This window comes from Charadrius vociferus, unplaced genomic scaffold (genome assembly GCF_000708025.1).
Source record: "Charadrius vociferus isolate BGI_N301 unplaced genomic scaffold, ASM70802v2 scaffold309, whole genome shotgun sequence".
NCBI classification, from domain to species: Eukaryota; Metazoa; Chordata; class Aves; order Charadriiformes; family Charadriidae; genus Charadrius; species Charadrius vociferus.
Genome location: NW_009661370.1, coordinates 1,322,534 through 1,344,685, shown reverse-complemented (window position 1 = coordinate 1,344,685; position 22,152 = coordinate 1,322,534). Strand labels below are relative to the sequence as shown.

General features: G+C 38.7%; 1 protein-coding gene across 1 annotated transcript in view; it reads right to left on the bottom strand.

Annotated features, from left to right (window-relative positions):
- Positions 1-22,152, bottom strand: part of CHRM3 (cholinergic receptor, muscarinic 3) — a 201,759-nt gene that overhangs the window by 119,485 nt on the left and 60,122 nt on the right. The window contains exon 2 of the mRNA XM_009893632.1: positions 16,491-16,593. Coding sequence (XP_009891934.1) covers positions 16,491-16,588 — 98 coding nt within the window. The 5' untranslated portion in view covers positions 16,589-16,593. The remainder of the gene's footprint in view (positions 1-16,490; positions 16,594-22,152) is intronic.

The following is a 22,152-nucleotide window of genomic DNA, read 5'->3' as shown; positions in this document are numbered from 1 at the left end:
AAAAAATAAATAAATCATACATTTAGAATGACTAATCCTGACTGTAGAGATCAGGAAGGACTGTGAGCATACTATTGTTACTAATTTTTTTTCTAGTGGCTTTTGAAGAACATTGTACCAGAATTTAGTTTTCAACTATTAAAATGGAATAACGAAATCATATTGACGTTAGACAGCTGTAGTTTCATGTCATGCAACATTTGTGCTACAGCAACCTTATCCCTTGTATTACCTGCTAGCTTGCTCTAATGCAGTCTGCTCTAAGAAGTCAAGCTTTGAACAGATCACATGTCCATCATGTTGATTTTGTAGAATTTGTTCCTTGCAAATACTGATCTGTGACAATTAGTTAAACTCCTTTAAAATCGTATCGAAGCTTAGACCATATCCACTCCTGCCCACTTGTCATATACCTCTGTGGAGGGCTAAGCGTAGCAACAGACACCTTGATACAGGCGTCTGCACCTGTGGATAAGAGAGAGCCGTGCTTGCCTTCAGACAGCACTGCTTTCAAGTCCTTGCCTACTGAGATCCGATCTGAGCTGGCAGTCTCCCACATTTTATTCATGCTTTCTATCCAGTCATTATCAGATGTTGCAGATAAAAGTCACCTGTACTATTTTGAGATTTACACTATCATATAAATGTTCTGCTTCCTTGCTCTATTACATTTGTGAAACACACGTATAAGCCCATTCGGGCACTGTCGGCCAGATGCCCCTGTTTTTCTGAGATGTGTTTGCACACATAAAAGGGCTGATTGTGCTTGTTTCTTTCTGATGAAAAATAGATAAGACGGACTATCCCGACCACCTGCTTTTCATACATCTGCACAAAGGTGAGAAATGAAGGAATGCACAACTTTTCCCAGTACAACACTGTTGCTGCTGCTACTCAGCTCGCTGTAAATGGGGCAGAAAAATCCTGAGTTCACGTCTCTCTCACTGGCACAAAGCTCAGAAGTCATGTCCTCCCTCACCCAGACCTCACTTACAATTGATGTTACAGCCATTACCAACATCTAGTAAGTTTGGTATTCTGGGTCACAAAACTCTCAGAAATAGGTTCTTTTATTCTAAGAAAATAATAAAAAAGAATCTTGTTGAGAGTTTAACCTCCTTTAGGCACTTCCAGAAACCCACAATCTAATTATTGCTTCACACAATTTTCATGAAGATGGTGCTATTACATCTGCCTTGAAAACCAAGACATTAATCAATCTGTACTTTCCTTTCTTTTCTTACATACATTTTTACATTTTTTAATTAAAGGTAAAGAAAGATCTGGCTATTACTTGGCATGTGCTTTCCATCTACAGCAACAATCATGTTAAGGTTGAAAACGTAACAATCTGCATGCATAGTTCACTAATAGCCAGACCACTGAAAAGAGCTGGAAAGGAAGCAGTATAGAAACCAAAACATTGGGGTCTCACTTATTCTATCTGCTTTTATGTGGGAAAATCTTTGATATTCTTCTGAAAATTGATGTAACTAGATAGCTCACAGAAACAACTAATTCCTAAATGCAACAAGTCACTATTTAGTTTAATTATATTATGCTATATGAAAAATTCAGTGAATGAAAAAATAACTAAAATTGTAAAATAAAAAAATGATGCAAAACCATTTGATATATCTGATCATGTTTAACTTAAAAAGTCAGTTAGTGATGATAGAGAATGTATAGACTGTCACCAAAATGAAAATATATGCTATTATGTTTCATCATACATTTCAAGAAAAAAGTTTTCATTCATATTAACTGTATGAAATACTATTATATTTAAAAAAAAAAACCATAAAGCTTTTATAAAAAAAAACTCAGAATACAAAGTCCAGCCTTTTTTAACTATTAAGTTAATAGGAGACCAAGAGCAGTCACTTGTTTTTCTATATTTCCATTATCATATACTTATTTAAGCCTCACAGAAGCAGAACAACAGAATTCCACTGACCTGTAGTCATGAGGGCAAATGTAACAAATAAAACAAACAAATGCATACATACATAAATACATAGATAAGGAAAGAAAGCCCTTTGGCTTAATCTGCAGGGAACTTTCTAAATGTGATATGTAAGAAATATAGATCCCTATATTTTGGGATCTTTCCACCAGAAGCTGAACTGGAAAATCAAAGCTGTATTATTACTTATAGCCACAAGTATCCTGAATGAAAAAAGACTGAAAGAAGAAACCAACCAAGAATAGTCTGTGTTTTTCTCAAGTACCCAACTCACAGCCCTCTTGGTCCCTGCACTGAAATAATAGAGGCTCCTCACTACCTCATGGAGACAGAGTCAGTTTGTATACAATTCTTTATAGCAATGATTTAGAGGGATTTCTGGCCAGAGAAAGTATCTTTGAGATCTAATCACTAAAGTAGAAAAAACGAGACTCCCTGGAAGCAGAAGCTTAAATTCTGGCAGGCTCACCTCATCCTTTCATCTTTCAGAGGTAGATTAAATTCTGTATAGCTTAGCATATAGGGGTCCTCCACGGGACTTTTAAAAGATGAAGTCTTATCTCCTCTAAGTGTTGTTTAATATAACATCTTTTCTCTCTTCCCCCATCTAAATCCTAGCAACTTGAAATAATTTTTTGAAAGATATTTCTCTTTTCCAGACAGCTCCCTACCTTCTTGTCTTGAAGGTTTTGAGCTTTATTTCCTTGATTCTCTATTTTAGTATACGTGATAGACACTCCTCTGTAGAATTGTTCTACTCCACAGGCAGCGTTAACAGAAATCAGAGCCCAGAAGAATACAGGCATTTCTTCACAGTTCAAGATTTGCTCTTTTCATTTCTTTAAATTGCCAAAAGCTAATCAGACTCATTTAAACCACTGAAATAAAATTTAAAACTATCTTTAAAAAGAGGAGGAAACCTCAGCAAATATCCCACTAATTATAGATGTTCTCCAACAAATCCCTGTATGTACTGAGAAACAGTCTGAGCAAATTAATGACAGTGGCTACTACAGAGCTTCAGCTTAAATTTTTAGAGCTAAAACTGTTGATACATATTACAAGTAGCAATGATTGTACATGTGTGCACTAGGGAACTAATTTAAGGATTTAATGACATCTAATACATTACACAGCCCTATATATTTTTGGTAGCTACTTGGTACAGTTTGTCCCAAAGGCTTCTTCAGCAATTGCAGATAACCAGAGAAGTGCTAACAGAACCCCTATTAATGCAAAATATGTCGTCTAGGAGAAAAAGGGATGTATGGATTGGTAGTCTTTAGGTTTCTAGTTTTCTCCAATTAAAAAGAAGAGTAATAAGAAAATGGATTTGTCTGTACTTTAAATCTTTCTTATCCTGTGTTTTAGGCATATAATCCAAACAGTCCCAAAAAGAAAGATGCATAAAGATAACGGATAATAATAATTAGTCAACCCTAGCTGCTATTTAGAGTAAGAGGCATCTTTAGGAATGGATGCAGTCTGAAGAAAGTAAAAATACAGCTCATTAAAGAAACACTGGCTTGGGCAAACAAAAGACCAGAAACTTAGGAGTCCAAATCCTCTCCCCAAGATGCAGTAGGTAATACTTTGGTGTGCAAAGCAACTTATTTTCCATGGAGGGGGAAATAAAACTATACAGTATATTGCAGTCAATCTTCAACTTGATGTTCCACATAAAAGAAAAGAAGACTGACATGAAACCCCTATTTTTTCTTTCCTCAGGGACCTTTAAGTACACCTAGTTCTTATTAACCATGCAATGTCCACCAGTGTCTCAGAAGGGAAGATACACTTTTAAAAATTATTCAGAGTAACACAGCCTGAAGAACTGGCTCAGTACTTTTGAAGACAGCCATCACATCCATTTAATACGAATGTCACTGACAAATTGTGTGTCAAAACGTTGCTTCTCAAGTTTTCTTTTACAAGTCATTCAAGCTGGTAAATTCCAGCTGATGAGCAGCCCAGAACGTGTTTTTCAGCCCACTTGAGCCTCCAGCTGTTCAAACCCCTTTGCATAGTCAGCCAGGGCTGCAATAACCTTAGATGAAGTGGTACAGGACTGGTGCCTAGATCTCATCTGAAAATCAGAAACCAGGCTGAAAAGTCCTGTCTTGCAAGCTGTGTTACCTGCAGCTCTGTCACCTAGCCATTACGTAGGAAATGGCCAATGATTACACACAGGCATTTGAGACCCTGGTCATTAGACACCATAGAAGTCACAGAGCAGTGGAAAAATCTATGAGGCAGATGCTAAAATGTGAGCACAAAGACAGACTGAAACAAATCTTGAAAATGCTTGGGCCTTTTGTAACTCCTGGTTACAAAGAGAAGCAGAGGGCATCTGGGTTACTGACTCTGAGTCCTTGTCCCCATGCCACAGAAAGCTCTGCTCTTGGGTGTACAACTTGTCTATCCATCTTTCCCAGGCCGCTGCAATACCTTGTCTTGGGCATCCCTTGGGCTGCAGTTTGACACTGCAAATATGTTGTGCTGCTGTTGAAAATACTTTTCACTTCACTTTAAGACAAGCATCAAAGCAACAACAACAATGCTTTTAATTAATTAAATGAAGCCTTAAATTAATTCATTTTGAGAAAAGTTCGAAAGTTAAGAATCATAGTGAATCATTCATTTTACACCTAGGACACAATCCATAAGCTCCATTCCTTAGTGTCAGTCTGTCAACACAGTCAACATGTTAGTATAAATTAACATCAGGGATGGAACGTCTTCCATAGAAAAATGTAACACTACAAATTTCTTATTTTCTGTTAATCAGTAGGATAAGTTTTATGAACTCACAAAGTAATTACAGGTTGCAGTGAATGTGATTTTAACTCTTCTCTCATGCAAACTGTGTTAGTGCATGCTGCAAGTTTAAGTTAGGACCTGCTTAATTTGTTCTGAAACAATGAGCTTCAGTCAAAGTCACCTATTCAAAATCCTCACTGAGCAAACAGAGATTTTAAAATGCTTTCAACGTTGAGTATCGTTTTTTCACATGCAAACTACAGTATTAAGTTAGATTTAAATCAATACAGAGGCTGACGTTAAGAGTTGCTATACCTTAAGGAACCAGCCCTTGGCACACTACTTGGTAGGATCAGCTCTGCAATAGCATCCCAATAAAACGCAGGCATTTTTCAGAAGATATGCACTGGCCTGAAAGCATAAGGTTTGTAATTCACCCAGCACCAGGCAAATCGGCAGTGACCATCTTCCTAGAGCTGACTGTGAACCCCTCTAGCTTTCATGCACAAATGATACGCTGTGCCCAAGAACTGAATATAAAGCTCAGTTGTATAATAACGTATTCTTCTGATGTCTAAAATAGAAAAAGGTTGAAAAACCCCAGGGAAAAAGTGGAAATGCAGCTTCTTTGTTTGGACCATTTCCTTTCCTTCTACGTTCTCTGCATCAAAGTAACATTGATTACTAACTGCAGCTGGACTGACACCTTCACTATGATATCTTTTATTTGTATTTTGATAGCAGCCTCCAACACATCAGACACAATACATTCCCCAGAAAACTCATAGGCTAAATAAGAAAACAAGAAAGAGATGGCTAACATTTATATAAATGTAGTATGTTTTATGTTTTCTACGTGTGTTAAAAACATTTGTATATGTTTAACTAACTTAACACATCCTAAAGTATACCTGACCTTAATACTGCAATCTTTTATATTTAGTCACTCATCAAAGTGTTCAAAATAACAGTAAAAAAAGAGTATGATTTTGAGGGGATATTTCAAGTCAGTGATATAGCATCGTGAGAGACAATATGAAAGGCACAAATTTGAGATGAGATTGTCATTCAGAGCAATATAACTTGATAAACAGACCAGGCAAGGTGTTATCATATGGACAGAAGTTTGAAAATATTTTGTAATGAAATGGTAGGACATTTTGGAATTAAAAGATTCTCCTTTCCACGTTAACTGTCCATTTAAAACGTGATTTTACTTATAAATTACACTGAAACAACAGATTTGGTAGACTTGCAACTATGTTCTCCTGTGACTTGTACTCAGAATAAAACCCATGAATCTAGTGCTTTGCTGTCATTCAGAGCATGGTTGGGTGGCAGTCGCACGCGTATGAAAACAAAGTGCATGATAAAATGCACAACTATTCAAATGGACAAATTTGCAAAATCAGAAGACAGACTAATTATAAAGTCTTTTAGATCCTTGTTAAAGGAAACTCCAGTTACCTCACAGCTTTAGCAACGCACCTCTACGACAACTACATATAGACATTTCAGGATAATGTTAAAATTATATCACTATGATAATGACTAAAAGGTCCTCTTTAAGTCCTTGCACATGAGGGGTTACAAGGAGCACGTGACCATCACATCATGTACCGTGGCTCTGGAGAGCAGCAAGCAATGCAAGGGAGACACAGCTGCAGTGAGAGCCAGGGAAGGAGGCGGCGGGACTGCTGTCTTCCCACCCCATCTCCCCAGTGTTTGTTACCAATCTGAATTTCCATAAGGTCACATGTGGTGCTCCCCAGGGCTTAGTAATAGGGCAAGTTCTCTTTAATATCTTTATCAATGATCTGGATGAGGGGATCAAGTGCACTCTCAGTAAGTTTGTATATGACACCGAGTTGGGTGGGATGGTTGATCTGCTTGAGTGTAGGAAAGCTCTCCAGAGGGGTCTAGACAGACTGGATCGATAAGCAGAAGTCAATTGTATGAGATTCAACAAGGCCAAGTGCCGGGTCCTGCCCTTGGGTCACAACAACCCCGTACAACGCTACACGCTTGGGGAAGAGTGGCTGGAAAGTGGAAAAAGACTTGGGGGGGCTTGTTGACAGCCTGCTTTTCAGGAAGGACAGGCAAGGGGGAATGAGGAGGGCATGTTGCCCTCTATGGCAATGACCAGCTGGAGTGCATGGAGCTCCACCTGGGGATGGATGAAGATCCAACCAAGAGCTTATGGGTCAGGATTAAAGGGGGGGCAGGGACAGGTGATGTTACAGTGAGGGTCTACTATAGGCCACCTCACCAGGATGATGGAGCAGATGAGGTGCTTTATAAATAGATAGGACCCGCCTAGTGTTCACAGGCCCTGGTCTTCATGGGAGACTTCAGCCACCCCAATATCTGTTGGAGGGAAAACACAGCAGGGCACAAGCAATCCAGGAAGTTCTTGGAATGCATTGATGACAACTTTGTTCTTCAAGTAGTAGAGGAGCCAACAAGGAAAGGAACTATGATGGACCTTGTCCTTACCAACAAGGAGGGGCTAGTGGGGAATGTCAAGCTCAAGGGTAGCCTTGGCTGCAGGGATCACAAAATGGTGGAGTTCAAGATCTTTCGGGCAGCAAGAAGGGTGTGCAGCAAGCTTATTCTCTTGGACTTCAGGAGAGCAGGCTTTAGCCTCTTGAGGGATCTGCTTGGTAAGGTCCCATGGGATAAAGCACTGGAGGGGAGAGGGGCCCAAGAAAGCTGGTTAGTATTCAAGGATATAAGGTGCGCCACAAGCTTACTACCCTGGAATTACTACCCTGGAATTCAGGACAACAGACTCTGGCCTCTTCAGGGATCTGCTTGGTAGGGTCCTGTGGGATAAAACACTGGAGGGGAGAAGGGCCCAAGGAAGCTGGTTAGTATTCAATGATCACCTCCTCCAAGCTCAGCAGTGACGTATCCCAACAAAGACGACGACACGCAAAAAAGCCAGAAGGCCTGCGTGGATGAGCAAGGAGCTCCAGGACACACTCAAAAGCAAAAAGGAGGCCTACAGAGGGTGGAAGCAAGGACAGGTAGCCTGGGAGGAATACAAAGAAACTGTCCAAGCAGCCAGGGACCAGGTTGGGCAAGCTAAAGCCCAGATAGAATTAAATCTGGCCAGGGACATCAAGGGCGACAAGAGAAACTTCTGTAACTATGTCAGTGATAAAAGGAAGACTAGGGGAGATGTGGGCCTTCTCCGGAAGGAAAAAGGAGACCTGGTCACCTGGGATATGGATAAGGCTGAGGTACTCAATGACTTTTTTGTCTCGGTCTTCACTGGCACGGGCTCTAACCACACCGCCCAAGTTACAGAAGGCAAAGGCAGTGACTGGGAGAATGAAGAACCATCCACTGTAGGTGAAGATCAAGTACGAGACTATCTATGGAAACTGAAGGTACCCAAGTCCATAGGACGTGATGAAATCCATCCATGAGTCCTGAGGGAACTGCCGGATTAAGCTGCTAAGCTGCTTTTCATCATATTTGAGAAGTCATGGCAGTGTGGTGAAGTTCCCACTGACTGGAAAAGGGGAAATATAACTCCCATTTTTAAAAAGGGAAAAAAGGAAGACACAGGGAACTAAAGGCCGGTTAGTCTCACCTCTGTGCCTAGCAAGATCATGGAGCAGATCCTCCTGGAAACTACACTAAGGGACATGCAAAATAAAGCGATCAGTGACAACCAACATGGCTTCACCAAGGGCAAGTCATGCCTGACAAATTTGGTTGCCTATGATGGAGTTACAGCGTTGGTGGATAAGGGAAGAGGAACAGAGGTCATCTACCTGGAATTGTGTAAAGAGTTTGATACTGTTCTGCATGACATCCTGGTCTCTAAAATAGAAAGACATGGATTCAACAGATGGACCACTCGGTGGGTAAGGAACTGGCTGGATAGTCTCACTCAAAGTGTTGCAGTCAACAGCTTGATGTCCAAGTGGAAACCAGTGGCGAGTAGCATACCTCAGGGGTTGATAATGGAACCGGTGCCATTCAACATCTTTGTTGGCAACATGGACAGTGGGATTCAGTGAACACCCAGCAAGTTTGCTGATGACACCAAGCTGTGTGGTGCAGTTGACACGCTGGAGGGGAGGGATTCCATCCAGAAGGACCTGGACAGGCTTGAGAGGTGGGCCTGTGCCAACCTCATGAAGTTCAACAAGGCCAAGTGTCCTGGCCCTACATGTGTGTTGAGGCAATCCCAAGCACAAATACAGGATGGGCAGAAAATGGATTGAGAGTAGCCCTAAGGAAAAAGACTTGGGGCTGTTGGTGCATGAGAAGCTCAACAGGAGCTGGCAATGTGCCCTTGCAGCCCAGAAAGCCAACTGTATCCTGTAGTGATAGAGTGAGGAGGAATGGTTTTAAACAAGAAGAGGGTAGAGTTAGATTAGATATGAGGAAGAAATTTTTCTCTCTGATAGTGGTGAGGCACTGGAACAGATTGCCCAGAGCACTTATGGAGGCCCCATCCCTGTAGGTATTCAAGACCAGGCTGGATGGGGCTTTGAGCAACCTGGGGGTGGAACTAAATGATCTTTAATGTGCTTTCCAATCTAAACCATTCTATGAACATGAGTTGGCAGTGTGCATAGGTGGATAAGAAGGCCAAGAGTATCCTGGCTTGTATCAGAAATAATGTGGCCATTAGGACTAAGGAAATGATTGTCCCCCTGTACTCAACATTGATGAGGCTGCACCTTGAATAATGTGTTCAGTTTTGAGCCCCTCACTACAAGAAATACATTGAGGTGCTGGAGCATGTCCAAAGAAGGGAAACAAAGCTGGTGAAGGGTCTAGAGCACAAGCCTTATGAGGAGCGGCTGAGGGAACTGGGGTTGTTTAGCCTGGAGAAAAGGAGGTTCAGGGGAGACCTTATCATGCCCTACAACTACCTGAAAGCAGGTTGTAGCAAGGTGGGGGTCAGTCACTTCTCCCAAGTAACAAGTGATAGGACAAGAGAAAACGGCCTCAAGTTGGGCCAGGGGAGGTTTAGACTGGATATTAGGAAAAATTTTTGCACTGAAAGGGTTATCAAACATTGGAACAGGCTGCCCAGGGAAGCGGTTGAGTCACCATCCCTGGAGCTATTTAAAAGATGTGTAGATGTGGCACTTCGGGACATGGTTTATTGGTGGACTTTGCAGTGCTAGTTTAACAGTTGGACTCTATGATCTTAAAGGTGTTTTCCAACCTAAACAATTCTATGATTCTATGGGCTTTTGTTTCATTGTTATGATCAAGCAGTTAGCTCTAAGAGTAGGACCTGAACTACCTTAGCATGTTGAGTTTTAGTTGGCAATACAAGTATACATTTGCCTACAGAAAGATGAACTTCCATTACATAACACTTTCAGATTTTTAATGAGGAACTACCTTTTTATTCAGCCTACCACTAACCATCCCAGCCAGAGAGCTAAACAAAATATGTGGCAGTATATGCTTATACATTATTAAAATCATAAAATTGTTCTCTTTTAAATTTAAAGTTGGTGGAAAAGGATAGGAGCCAAGAAAGGGGGAAAAAATGAATTAATCATGGTGTAATTTAATTACATAATGAAAACTATTTTTTCAATAAATTTCATAGAATCATAGAATAGTTTGGGTTGGAAGGGACATTTAAATTTAAAGATCACCTAGTGGAAGACCCCTGCAATGAGCAGGGACATCTTCAACTAGATCAGGTTGCTCAGAGCAACCATTAAAACCATTACCCCTTGTCCTATTGCTACAAGCCCTACTAAAAAGTGTGTACCCATCTTTCTTACAAGCCCCTTTTAAGTATTGAAAAGGTGCAGAAAGGTGTCTCTGAAGCCTTCTCTTCTCCAAGCTGAACAACCCCAACTCTCTCAGCCTGTCCTCATAGGAGCTCCATCCCTCTGATCATTTTTGTGGCCCTCCTCTGGACCTGCTCCAACAGGTCCATGTCTTTCCTGTGCTGAAGGCTCCAGAGCTGGACACGGTACTCCAGGTGTGGTCTCATGAGAGCAGAGCAGAGGGGCAGAATCACCTTCCTTGCCCTGGTGGACACGCTTCTTTTGATGCAGCCCAGGATACGACTAGTTTTCTGGGCTGTGAGCATACAGTGCTGGCTCGTGTCCAGTTTTTCATCCATCAGTACCCCCAATTTGGCAACAGTTAAAAAGAATACAGAAAAACTCAGATCAATTCCTACGTGCCACAGTACAGTAAATTTGGTATTTCATTACAGAGTTCATTACCGCTATTATTTAATCACATGGTGACTGTTTATAGTAGGAACAAAATCTAGTTTTAAAATGCAGACAAATAATACTGAAGAAAAAAAAGAAGTATCTTATAAAGCAGAAAGAGAAAAGAATTCTTTCCTAAGGATATATAATGAAACTGTCAACTTTTTTAAGCCTTAATGAAAATCTTAGAAAATATACTGAAGAAATAATTTCTTTAGACTTTTGTGACTAAGTCTTACTGTTGTCATAAAACTTTCAGGTTCTGAGTCAACAGAAAATATGTGTAAGCTTTGATATTTTGTACTACCTTTCTCCCCCCTCAAGGTTTACTCAGTCTGACATGAAACTCTCAGGATTCTATTCAATCCAGTGTTAATTTTAATTACTATTGCCTTTTGAAAGTGCTCTTTAAAAAAAAAAAGCAAACATTCTAAATTAGGGGAGAATGTATGTTTTTTTTTAAATATCTATATATATTTCAATATTGTTAATATTTAGCTGTAAAAATACTTTTAATCACTTGAAATTAATTTATATGAAGCACAAAGCTTGTTTTAGACCTTAAATTGTGATCAACTTGAAGGTAGTGTCTGGTTTAAAGGTGACTCTAAAGTGAGAATAAGTATTGCATATGGGACTGTCCTGCTTCTATTACATAACCTCTTTCAGCTTCTCTTAGCTTGTATGTGCTTAGACTATTTCTACAGATACCCATACTGCAAAGATGTCAATATTAGAGGAGCTCAGCACTACAGATTTACTGCCTTCCATGCTGTTAAGAATGATAACTTGATTTAGTTCAGCCTGTATGGTCTCTTGTCACAGGGTGAAAAAGGAAGGTGGAATAAATCAGTCTTATAATTAATAGTTCACTGAGGTTTTCCAATATTTTCCTAGTCACCTTCTCCTGGAAGTCATATTATCTTCATATGACTTAAAGTGGAATATCCTATCAGGTTCCCATATGAAACTGAACAGGCATAAATTTACAGCAAGAAAAGAAAGGAAACCATATGTATACCAGCAAATCACACGCAAACACATGCACAAATATGTATGATCTCAAATCTGTAGATACACAAAATATACACGCATGTATGTATGTATGTATGTACAGCATCTCCTCTCTGTCTCCCGAGTTATATTTCTAAAGCAGGGAGACTGATGGACTATTTTGCTTGTGTTGCAGCCCCTGCTCAAGCGTTACCCTGGAAGAAGCAAGGTGCACGGTTTGGACAAGGAGACTCTGAAATACTCCAACAGAAGAAAGCCTCAAATTTCAGACTGCTTGAGAATCTCAGTTCCAGTATGAGTTTGATTAAGTTGAGCATGAGCAACACAGTGACAGTAATCTTCTGTCATACACTGATGCTCAGAGGGTTAGTCACCAGGAATAAAGCAGTGAGAAATGAAGGAAGGTAGGCAAATAAAACTATAGTAATCTACTGAACAGAAGGGTTTGGAAAACAAAATGGGAAAGAATGACTCCTGTTATAATGACAATACTTTTAATTATATATATTCAATGAAAAATAAATATTAGAGAGAGTAAAATACTTCCAATTAATGGAAGTAATGTAATGTTCAAAGTTAAATGAAGTATTTTTCCCTTGAGGGTTTTACTGTACTATTTTATTTAGCTTAATGTAATTTAGATTATAAACAGAATGGTTTTGTAAGCCCCCAGAGAAATGTATTTTATTTATAATGTATTTCCTTTGAAGCGGTTATGGAAATCATGCTCTTCCTGAGGTCTGCATCTCACGTACCACCTACTGCTGCAAACTAGTCAGTCCTCACAAGTTAAACATGATCAGTCTGGTGAAGTATGTGACAAGAAAACCCAAGATTTTTTTTAAATGCCAGAGAAAATAGAAATTTGTAATTCCAAAACCTAGTAGTCTTCCCTCCAAAAAAAGGTATTGAAAGATCTTTGGTGATAACAGTTCTGTTTTTTCAGAGGGAATGGAACTCAGCCATAATCACGCCACTTGACTTTTAAATGCACGTAAGAAGAATTGTTTACACTATACCCTAGAGGAAGTTTCAGATGAGAGTAATTCTATTTTGTATACTTAAATTTAAATACATAAGGATTTCCACCTTTCATTTAAATCACAAACCCTTAAAAAAATTAATTCTAGTACAAAAAGTACACTTTCTTTCAGGATGCAAATTACAAATGACCAGTTTGTGTCACCTTTTTTCCTTCAAGTAATTAAGATGATCTATTTATGAATACATAAGCAAATATGAATGAATAAATTGAACCCCAGTCTACATGCTCTCCTGACTCAGTTAAATAACTAGAGACAAAGAGGGCATTGTCTCTAGAAAATTAATTTTGGCCATTGATTATCTTTTTAAAGCATAATAGTACCCTATCCTCATGGATGAATCATTAACTCAACGCCATCCGTAGATATACAATGGTCTGAGCTGTGATGCTTCTCCTGAAATAATGTCAAACCAAGTCACTTCAAAGGGATTAAGCAAGTAAGCACTGTAAGACTGGAGTGACTGTGCAACTGCTTATTGCATGAGCTCATGACAGCTGTTGTCACAAATTACATACGCTTTGAATTGGTTATTCTTTTTGTCAAAGCTACTCTTCTGCTCCAATCTACTACCAATATTCATAAATAAATAAATAGATAAATGAATAAAAATTCAAGTTCTCGTTAGATTTAGGTTAAGAGCTTGAATCATTTTTTAAGGGATAATGTATAGAAGCAAATATTTCTGTGTCACTGCTCTATAAAACGAACATCAGTGCTCTGGAGTTAAACTTCTGATTGAGTTAGTAGATTTTATCAATATCACAAAATTTCAGGTAGATATTTAAATGCAGAAAAAGTATTTTGAACCACATTATAACTATATGAAACAAATATGAATGAATTTTAACACATTAATATTTTCTTAAATAATCAACATGAATATACTGCTGTACAAATCTTCCAAGAAAAGACATTTCCTCTGGCTCTTCTTAGACCAGACATTATCTAGTTCACACTTGAAAGTTACACCAATTGTGTTGGAATTTGCACTTTGTATTAGAGACCCGACCTGTACTACAACCTTTGCAGACATCTATACTTTGCTAAAAGCTACTAAAGCACAAGCATTACTTGTGTTAAATGGCAAATGCATGTCATAGTGACCATTACCCTTGCATTTCAAGAAAGATTTTAAGATTCTGACAGCCTAAACAGCTGAGCTAATGTACCTTTGCTAAGCAAAATGATGCTGTTCCTCTTGGCTAATGTAATGTGTTCAGATGAACCGACAAATTCTGTTTAATGCACTGTGCACTTCTGGGTAGTAAAGCACATTGTTTTATTATTTCTTTATACATATAATCCCTTAAGAGGTAGCATGACAGTGTAGCGCAAATCTAAAGCAATCCAATAGATTTATTTGCATGAATGGCTTTGTTATTGTTAATTTAATATCAGGGGAAAAAAGATATTATTTTCTGTTTTTCTGAAAACTTTGTTACTATATTTCTTGTAGATGCATTATATGGTTTGATGCTTTAACCCTTTATTTTTTGCTCACTATTTCACCACTGTCACATCAGAATCTAAGTGACAAATAATATGTGTTTATACAGGGAGACAGATGTGTACTGTAACAAAATTTGCAGAAGTTAATTATATGAATTCAGATATTTTCTTTGTTACTTTCCTTTAGGCTAAAACTGAATACAGTTCAATTCCAGTTCATTTGTGGTACTCTGAAATTTGGCGCCAATTAAAAAATTTCCTGCCAAAGAAGAGTTGTGCCATGGATACCTACAGAAAAGGCATTCTCCTCAGACTCGATATCCTCTGCAGAACAATAAATGTCTTTTGAGATTGCTTTTCTGCCCATCAGTTACAGCTGGGGAAGATTTTGGATACAACAGAGAATACATATCTCTTCTCCAATCTAGAGCTGGCAACCCACTTACGAATTGTGGTAATTTAAATTTAACTACTAAACCAGGAAATATGTGTGTTTTCAATATTTCATCCGTAGAATATCTGTCATCTGCAAGAAAAAACCCAAACCAAACAACCCAATACCACAACCTTTCACCTTACACAAAACACCTGAAAATACATCTGAGTAAAGCTGGAATATGGTCAACTCAATATGAAAGGGAAAACCAACTGTAACTGAATACGGTCAGCTATGTAACAGTGTGCAAGATACCATGTCCTAATTTCAGGGTATGAAAGCAGGGGTAAGCATCGTTTCAGGATTCATTTGAGGCACCTGTTGTTAGTATTGAAGCCATAAAGATTCAGCCAGTATGCTATGAAAATACTTCCCTGAGATGACTTGGTTAGAAGCGTTCTCCAGGCAGAACTGAGTGACTGAAACCTCAAGACACTCCAGAAACAATCACAATAAACTGCCAGAGCCACATTCCCAAAAGCAAGTATGTGAGGAGAGCTGTTTTCTGTGTAAGGAGAGTATGCCAGCATGTGTAAATACAGGACACCTAAACCACTGCTACGTATCCATGTTTGCAGTTCATTTCCACAAAATTAGAAATGCAAACCAAGGAGGAAATCTTACAAAAATGTGTAAGAAAAGTAAAAGAAATACCAGCTACAACATAGACATAAACACTGCAGCCTACTGATTCATGTAAATTATTTTAAACGCCACTGCAACTGAGACATAAAACAGCATAACATACAAGGGAGAAAGCAGTCAAGTGATAATGAATGCTGGCAATTTAATCAGAACAATTTAGCTCTTTGCTTAGGTTTACTCTCACAGAGGGAACTGAACCCGGCTACTATATCAAAACCCGAACGGAAAAAATACTTTTCAAGAAATTGAATTTAACTTGTTGGATTCTCACCTCTACTATAGCAAGATGAATTATTCTGCAGGGAAATCCTGGAGGTGGAATATCAGCTACATTTTTTACTTTGTCTGAAACTCATAGAAAACCTGAAGGTTTGTGCAGCAGCTCAAGACGATCAATAGAAATAACCTGAAGGCATCCTTCTCCTGATTACCAATACCATGATACTGCTCTCCTCTTCTTATACAAGCATAGAGGTTCATTCATGTAAACCCTTTCAGCCTAGCTCTTACCCTGGCTAGCTCTTATTCTGCCAGCTGTGCAGTTGTAATAAGAAGCTCAAGGTTTGCCAACGGCTTGAGAATTTATTCAATTTCTCTGCTGGGTTTTGTGCCTAAGCTGAAATTTGCACCACTCCACCTGCTATTAAAGTTAGCTCAGGTATGCCTACAGGAATGACAGGCATCACGGTGTTCCCAGCACCCACAACAACTTAAAGTAGATGTGGCAAAGAGACGAAACACATTGTGACATGTGACAGTCTACAGTTGTGTGTCTGTTGATGATAAAACACATCACAAAGGTAGAGGGCCATTAACAAATGATTTTTTAGTCCATAAATTCCAGAAGACCCTGGCTTTGCAAAGAGCACTATTGTCAAAAATCAGCTGTTTCCCAATATGCTGAATACTTGGAAAGATATAATGTGAAAATATATGTTTTTTTTAATTTTACCTACATGGTCCAGTGAGGAACATCAAAGCGGCTAGTTGGATCAGGCACTGTGAAGTTCTGTGAACTCCTCTTTTGGAAACAAAACTGGTAGTGTGTCAGCATGTAGGCTGTGAACAAAACAAAAGACAGAAGAATTATTAAAACAGATTATGGACACACGGGGGAGACACAGACGTATAAGCCAAAAGGCCTCCTTTGGACCAAGAGAAGACAAAAGCTATTAGTACCTTCTGTTGCTGAATAGTATCTTCTTCTTTTTGGCTTTTTTGTTGTTGGGTTTTTGTTTTTTTTTTTTTTTTTTAATCTTAGAGAACTAGGTGAAAATCAAACAACTCAAGCATGCATGCATCACATGAATCTGGAACAGTGGTAATAAGATGGTACTGACAAGCCTTTGGACTGCTCACACCTACCCCTAAATGGCTATGTATGATCACAGTATTTTCAGATGATTTTTTCAAATCCAGTGACCAAATTAAAGTGAAGATAACAATTTCTCTAAGACAGCACACAAAAGTGTGCAGCTGAGTCAGCAAGGGAGCTTGGCTGGCTTGTGCCTGGAAATTGGCGCCTCCAGGCAGAGAGAGAGATGGGATCTTGAGCCCACCCAGACACCAGGAGCAGCTCTGCACAGGGGCAGAACTAAGAACTGGGCTCTCCTTGCCCAAATTATGCAGTCCCTCAAGCTAACCAATTTTAAAAGCTGGTTTGGAATATTAATTTTTAAGTAAAATAATGTAAAAAGCTAGAAAAATAAAACCTCTATATAACGTATACATTCATTATATTTTCAGCTGCATTTAACATACTCTTGCTTTTAAAAGTTAACACAACTACAGAGGAAGCAAAAATAACAATAATTAACACCTAAACAACACAGTTTCCCCTGCAAAAGTTGTAAATTCCTGAAGTCAGAAGTGTAGGAGAAGGTTTAGTCACTGACTCCAATGTTCCATTTCATTATGTATAATTAGTGCCAAGTGGAACCATGTGCCATTATTATCCCATTTATTGCATGCCATTGCAGCCTAAGGCTTCGAGACCCCTTTGAATAACTTAAACACAGAAGAGTGATTATGAATCAACAGATGCTCCACGTGTTTGCTCAGTGTCTCAGCCTTTACCAGCATGCCAAGGGATTTCACTCCCAGGTGTTATAAAAAGGGGGCGGCAGACCAGAGAGAGAACACACTGGCTCTGCTGGATGCTCAGTTTCTCAGGAAAAAAACCACCAACACCAAACCACCAACAACTAGGCTGAGATTATTAACAAGACCGAGACTATATTCCAGTTCATTTTCAGAATGGAAGAAAACACACGTTTGCTACCCATGCACATTGCTGCACGCCAGCACAGCACATCCAACGCAGCTCTGATATACCATTAATCACAAAGGCCTCTCTGTCCTCTGGTAAAACAGTCTCCTGGAAAACAGCCCTTCCCTCCGCTAACCCTGCACAGCCAAGAAGCATAATGCATTAAGAGTGGAACCGAATCTGAACACACCCTTACATCAAATGAAGACGAGAGGCTGTATTTGCAAGAATGAGTGGAAAGAGAGCAGATCAGATGAAATACGGCCAGGAAAGAAGGATTACGCATTCTTTGTCTTACAAACAGTGCCACGCAACCCTTAACTGTAAGGAGCCTGGACACGTCAGTGAGGCAAACCCTTTTGTAAGAGCAGGCTTTGATACCCTCTCAGCCCACATCAACGTTTAGATGAGAGACAATCACTCCATGCCCACTTTCTGAAGCACTTCTTTTCCGAGGCATTTATTTGCCAAACCAGTACACCGTTACTCAAACGCTCTGTTCCTGCCACTGCTCCCAGACAGACAATGCACAGGAAGCACAGCAGAAGGAAACGCGTCCGCTCTGAAGGTCGCGGAGAAAAGAAAGCAAAACACTCAGAAAATAGGCAAGGAGCAGCCAGGAAGCTCACTCGCATCATTTACCTGCCTCCCGCCTGAAAGGGGCTTTCAGTCTGTAAAGTGGAGCCTTTAGTAGGAGAGCTTGATCTTTCAGCTCAGGAAGGATGGTTCCAGACTTTTCAAAATAGCAGCTCTGCTTTCAGTATTTCACTCCAGTGATGCAGCAGTGGATGTACACCTTAATAATTCACTCACCTATTAAAACTACAATTTGCACAGCATGTACCAATTATTGTTTAATTGAGGTCCCTAAAGGTCCTTGGTGGGACTCTTACATACTGTCACCCATGAAACAGCAATGAGAATTACACTTAAAAAATTAATTGTGCAATTATTTTTTGTACAGAAAGTATAAAGGATGAAAAGCATTTCTCATTCACACTATCAATGCAGAAAAATAATTTTAAAAAATTTGCTTCATGACCAAAGCCAGTTTTAAGTCACTTTTACACTTTTAAGACTGCAAAAAAAATTGAAAGGAGAAGCGTCTTTTTAGTTAGTTGAGCCTCTTTTTAATTGAGGAATTACAGTTTCTGACAATTAAAACTGGAATTTTAATAATTTCCCTTTTACCAAGTTATTATGGTTTTAGTTAGCAATAAACTAATTTATTATTTAATTAGCTTTTCAAGCTATTCTCAATAAAGAAATTTCTTCCCAGTAATTTTCTACTATATTTTAATTTTATGCCATTACTATCAAGAATCCAGTTTTACTGCCCTAACAACATAGGTTGTGACTCAGAGCTTTGGAATTCATTGCCCTAATTTACAATTAACTAAGAGTCCTCAAATAAGCTTCTGCTGTTTGTGTATTCAGCTACAAAACTAATAAACTCCAGTCTTTATGAAAAGCAATCAAAACCAGTTGACAATTCAACTTGTGCAGAACATCAAGGTCCATTTGAAGCAACCACGTCAAAGTTTTATCCAAACACATCTTTCCACCTTGGTTCAATTTGATTGTTTTAGAAAAGGGAGAAAGGCTGTTATCTGACACAAAGTATTTTGAGGTAGCTGCTTACAGTTAATGTGAGGGTGGACCTGTAACAGACATCATAAAACGCAGTTGCTAACCCCTGAAATACCTGGGATAAAATCAGGGAAGATGGAAACCTGGTTGATTTGTATTTTACAACTGGGAAACAACAGACTGAAGCATTCTTCCGTGCTGATACAGTTCATTAGTCCTGCTTTATTCTTTCTGGGAGACTTGTCCAAAAAAAATCTCCCAAACCCAACAACCCCCCAAAAAATTCATCCCAGTTACCAGAATGAATCTTGGACCTATTTAAGGCAACATCAGCCCCCTCCAACCTCAATTGCGATGTCTATGCTATAAAATTCAATTTGTGGGGTACTTCTAAGCATCAGTACTCTGTCCTATTAAGCTGTGAGAACAGTCCTAACAGGATTTTAGCTTGGGGATGGTTTGGGAAGCAGCATGACAAAGGAACTTGATTTAAGCTCTACACGCTTGGGCACACTACAGAGAGGAGGGGACTGACATTTGTGGTATTACAAATATATCCGTGATTACAATACTTTAAGAGATGCTTCTGTCTGGACAGGTGGGTGCTCTGTGTTCCAGGTACAGAACTGAAGACCATATTTTATGACTTGTGTGATTCCTTTCCTATATTCATTAGATTCACTATTTAAAACAAGAAGTGCACCTGTGCGCCACCTTTAGCTTTTTACTTTTTTTTGATAAAACCTCACTTAAGACTAGAGTGTCAGAAATGCTTTTAAATGAGAGACCTACTTCTGTGGAAAGCAAAACTCTGGATACAGTAATTTCTGCTTTGTTTACTTGATAAGATGACTCTGTATGCATTGACTGCATTGAGAAATTGTGTTCCTGTGTATACAGAGTTGTATCATGAAGTAGGTTTCTCACTATCAGAAATAAATTTCACAGACTGGTAAAAGTTGATACATAATAAGGTGGGTAATTCATTTGAGTGTTTATCAACAGATAAGGGTGATCTCATGGATCCTTTTTTTTTTATTTTATAATGAACGTTGGGCAATTTTTGCCTTACTGTGAGGAAAAAACATGTCTCAAAAATTGGGGAGACTAAGTTACATATTATGTTTTTGCCTACATAACCTATTAAGAAAAACAAATCAACATTACTACACATCATGTTTATCATCCTCAAAAATGCCTATAGGTGTATCTACACAGATAAAACGGCACTTTAACAGTTTTATGATTATAATCCTGATGACCTTACAAAATCAGAAAAAAGACATATTACAATATCAGCCCTGCAGCCTCTATTTCCAGTGGACTTTAAAGGGCAGAAAATCTTTTGATTCTTGAGCTTCAATTATAAAAGAGTCTGTAAGCTGAAAGAGGTGTCTCTGCATTGCACTTCTTTCACTGGATCTCATTAGAAAGAGGTCAGAATCTTTCTGGACTAAGACAAGATCAAAGCTGGAAGGTAAGAGATTGCAACTGCAATGCTTATACACTTGAAAAGCACCTCTGCACAGATACAAGAGGAAGACACATTACACCCAGTCCAAGACAGAATTTCTTGCTGGGAAGAGTTTTTTTGTTGTTGTTTATTTACTTTCACATTCTTAAAGTTTGTTTTTTACCTTAAGGAAAGAGTCTGTTTATAAAAAGAGATTTTTCTTGTACTGTTGACAAAAAGAATCAAGGCATCTTCCAAGCACAAGCTGCTGACTTGACTCCCACTCAGCACAGATGAGAAGTAGGTAAGAATTTTTAAAGGTTGATGTACTACAGAAATGTACAGCTTTCTAATTAGATATCTCAAAAATGAACACCATCAATAAATGAAGTAAACATTGGTCATGAATTCAGAAGAATATACGGGACAGTCAAAAAAATGCATTAAAAACCCACCAATTTTTTTTAGAGATCAAAAGTGAAACAAAATTTTAAAAATATTTTTGGTGATGCACTAGAGAGATATTTTCAGATTTTTTCATTATTTATTCAAAAATTTGTATTGCCAGTGTCTGGCCTGAGCTCACTGCTTGAAGTTTGGAAACTAGACCTGTCAAATGGACTTTAAGAGAAGCACAAAATTAATTTTAGCTCCATGCTTGTTAACGGAAGTTGTCTGTAAAGTGACAGATTACTTGATGTGCTTAGAGATCTCATTGCAATCACTGGCTACCTGTGGTCCCTTCAAACGAAATCCAAAATGACAGGATCATCTTCTCTCTAACCCTAGCCCAATAAACATGTTAATATTTTATTTCACGTTGAACGGCTTCAAAACGGTACGTTAAGGAAGAACAGTTCTAGAATGTCCTGTAAATTAGATCGAAGCAGGAAGCACAGGCTTATTCTACCAACTTTGACTTGAAAGATAAATTGATATCCTGTGTCTGTTCTAAACACTAGCTATAAAGATATATCCTTCCTATATTGTGCAAACTAAGTCCCAACTGAACTAAATCATCTTCTGCATTTTTGAGGTTGTATCAGAAATTCTAGAAAGCCAGAGTAAAAGGACAAATTTTATGTCACACAACAGTTCATTCAACTTGTTTAACTTTTATTTTTTGAGGATGACTGGAAACAATAATTTTATGCCCCTTTCATCCAGTTTAACCGAGATAAAAAAGTAATGATTAGCATCCTGAATTTAGACAATGATCTCAATGAAAAGATGTCAAGTCATAGTATTACAGAATCACAGAATGGTCAGGGTTGGAAGGGACCTCTGGACATCATCTAGTCCAACC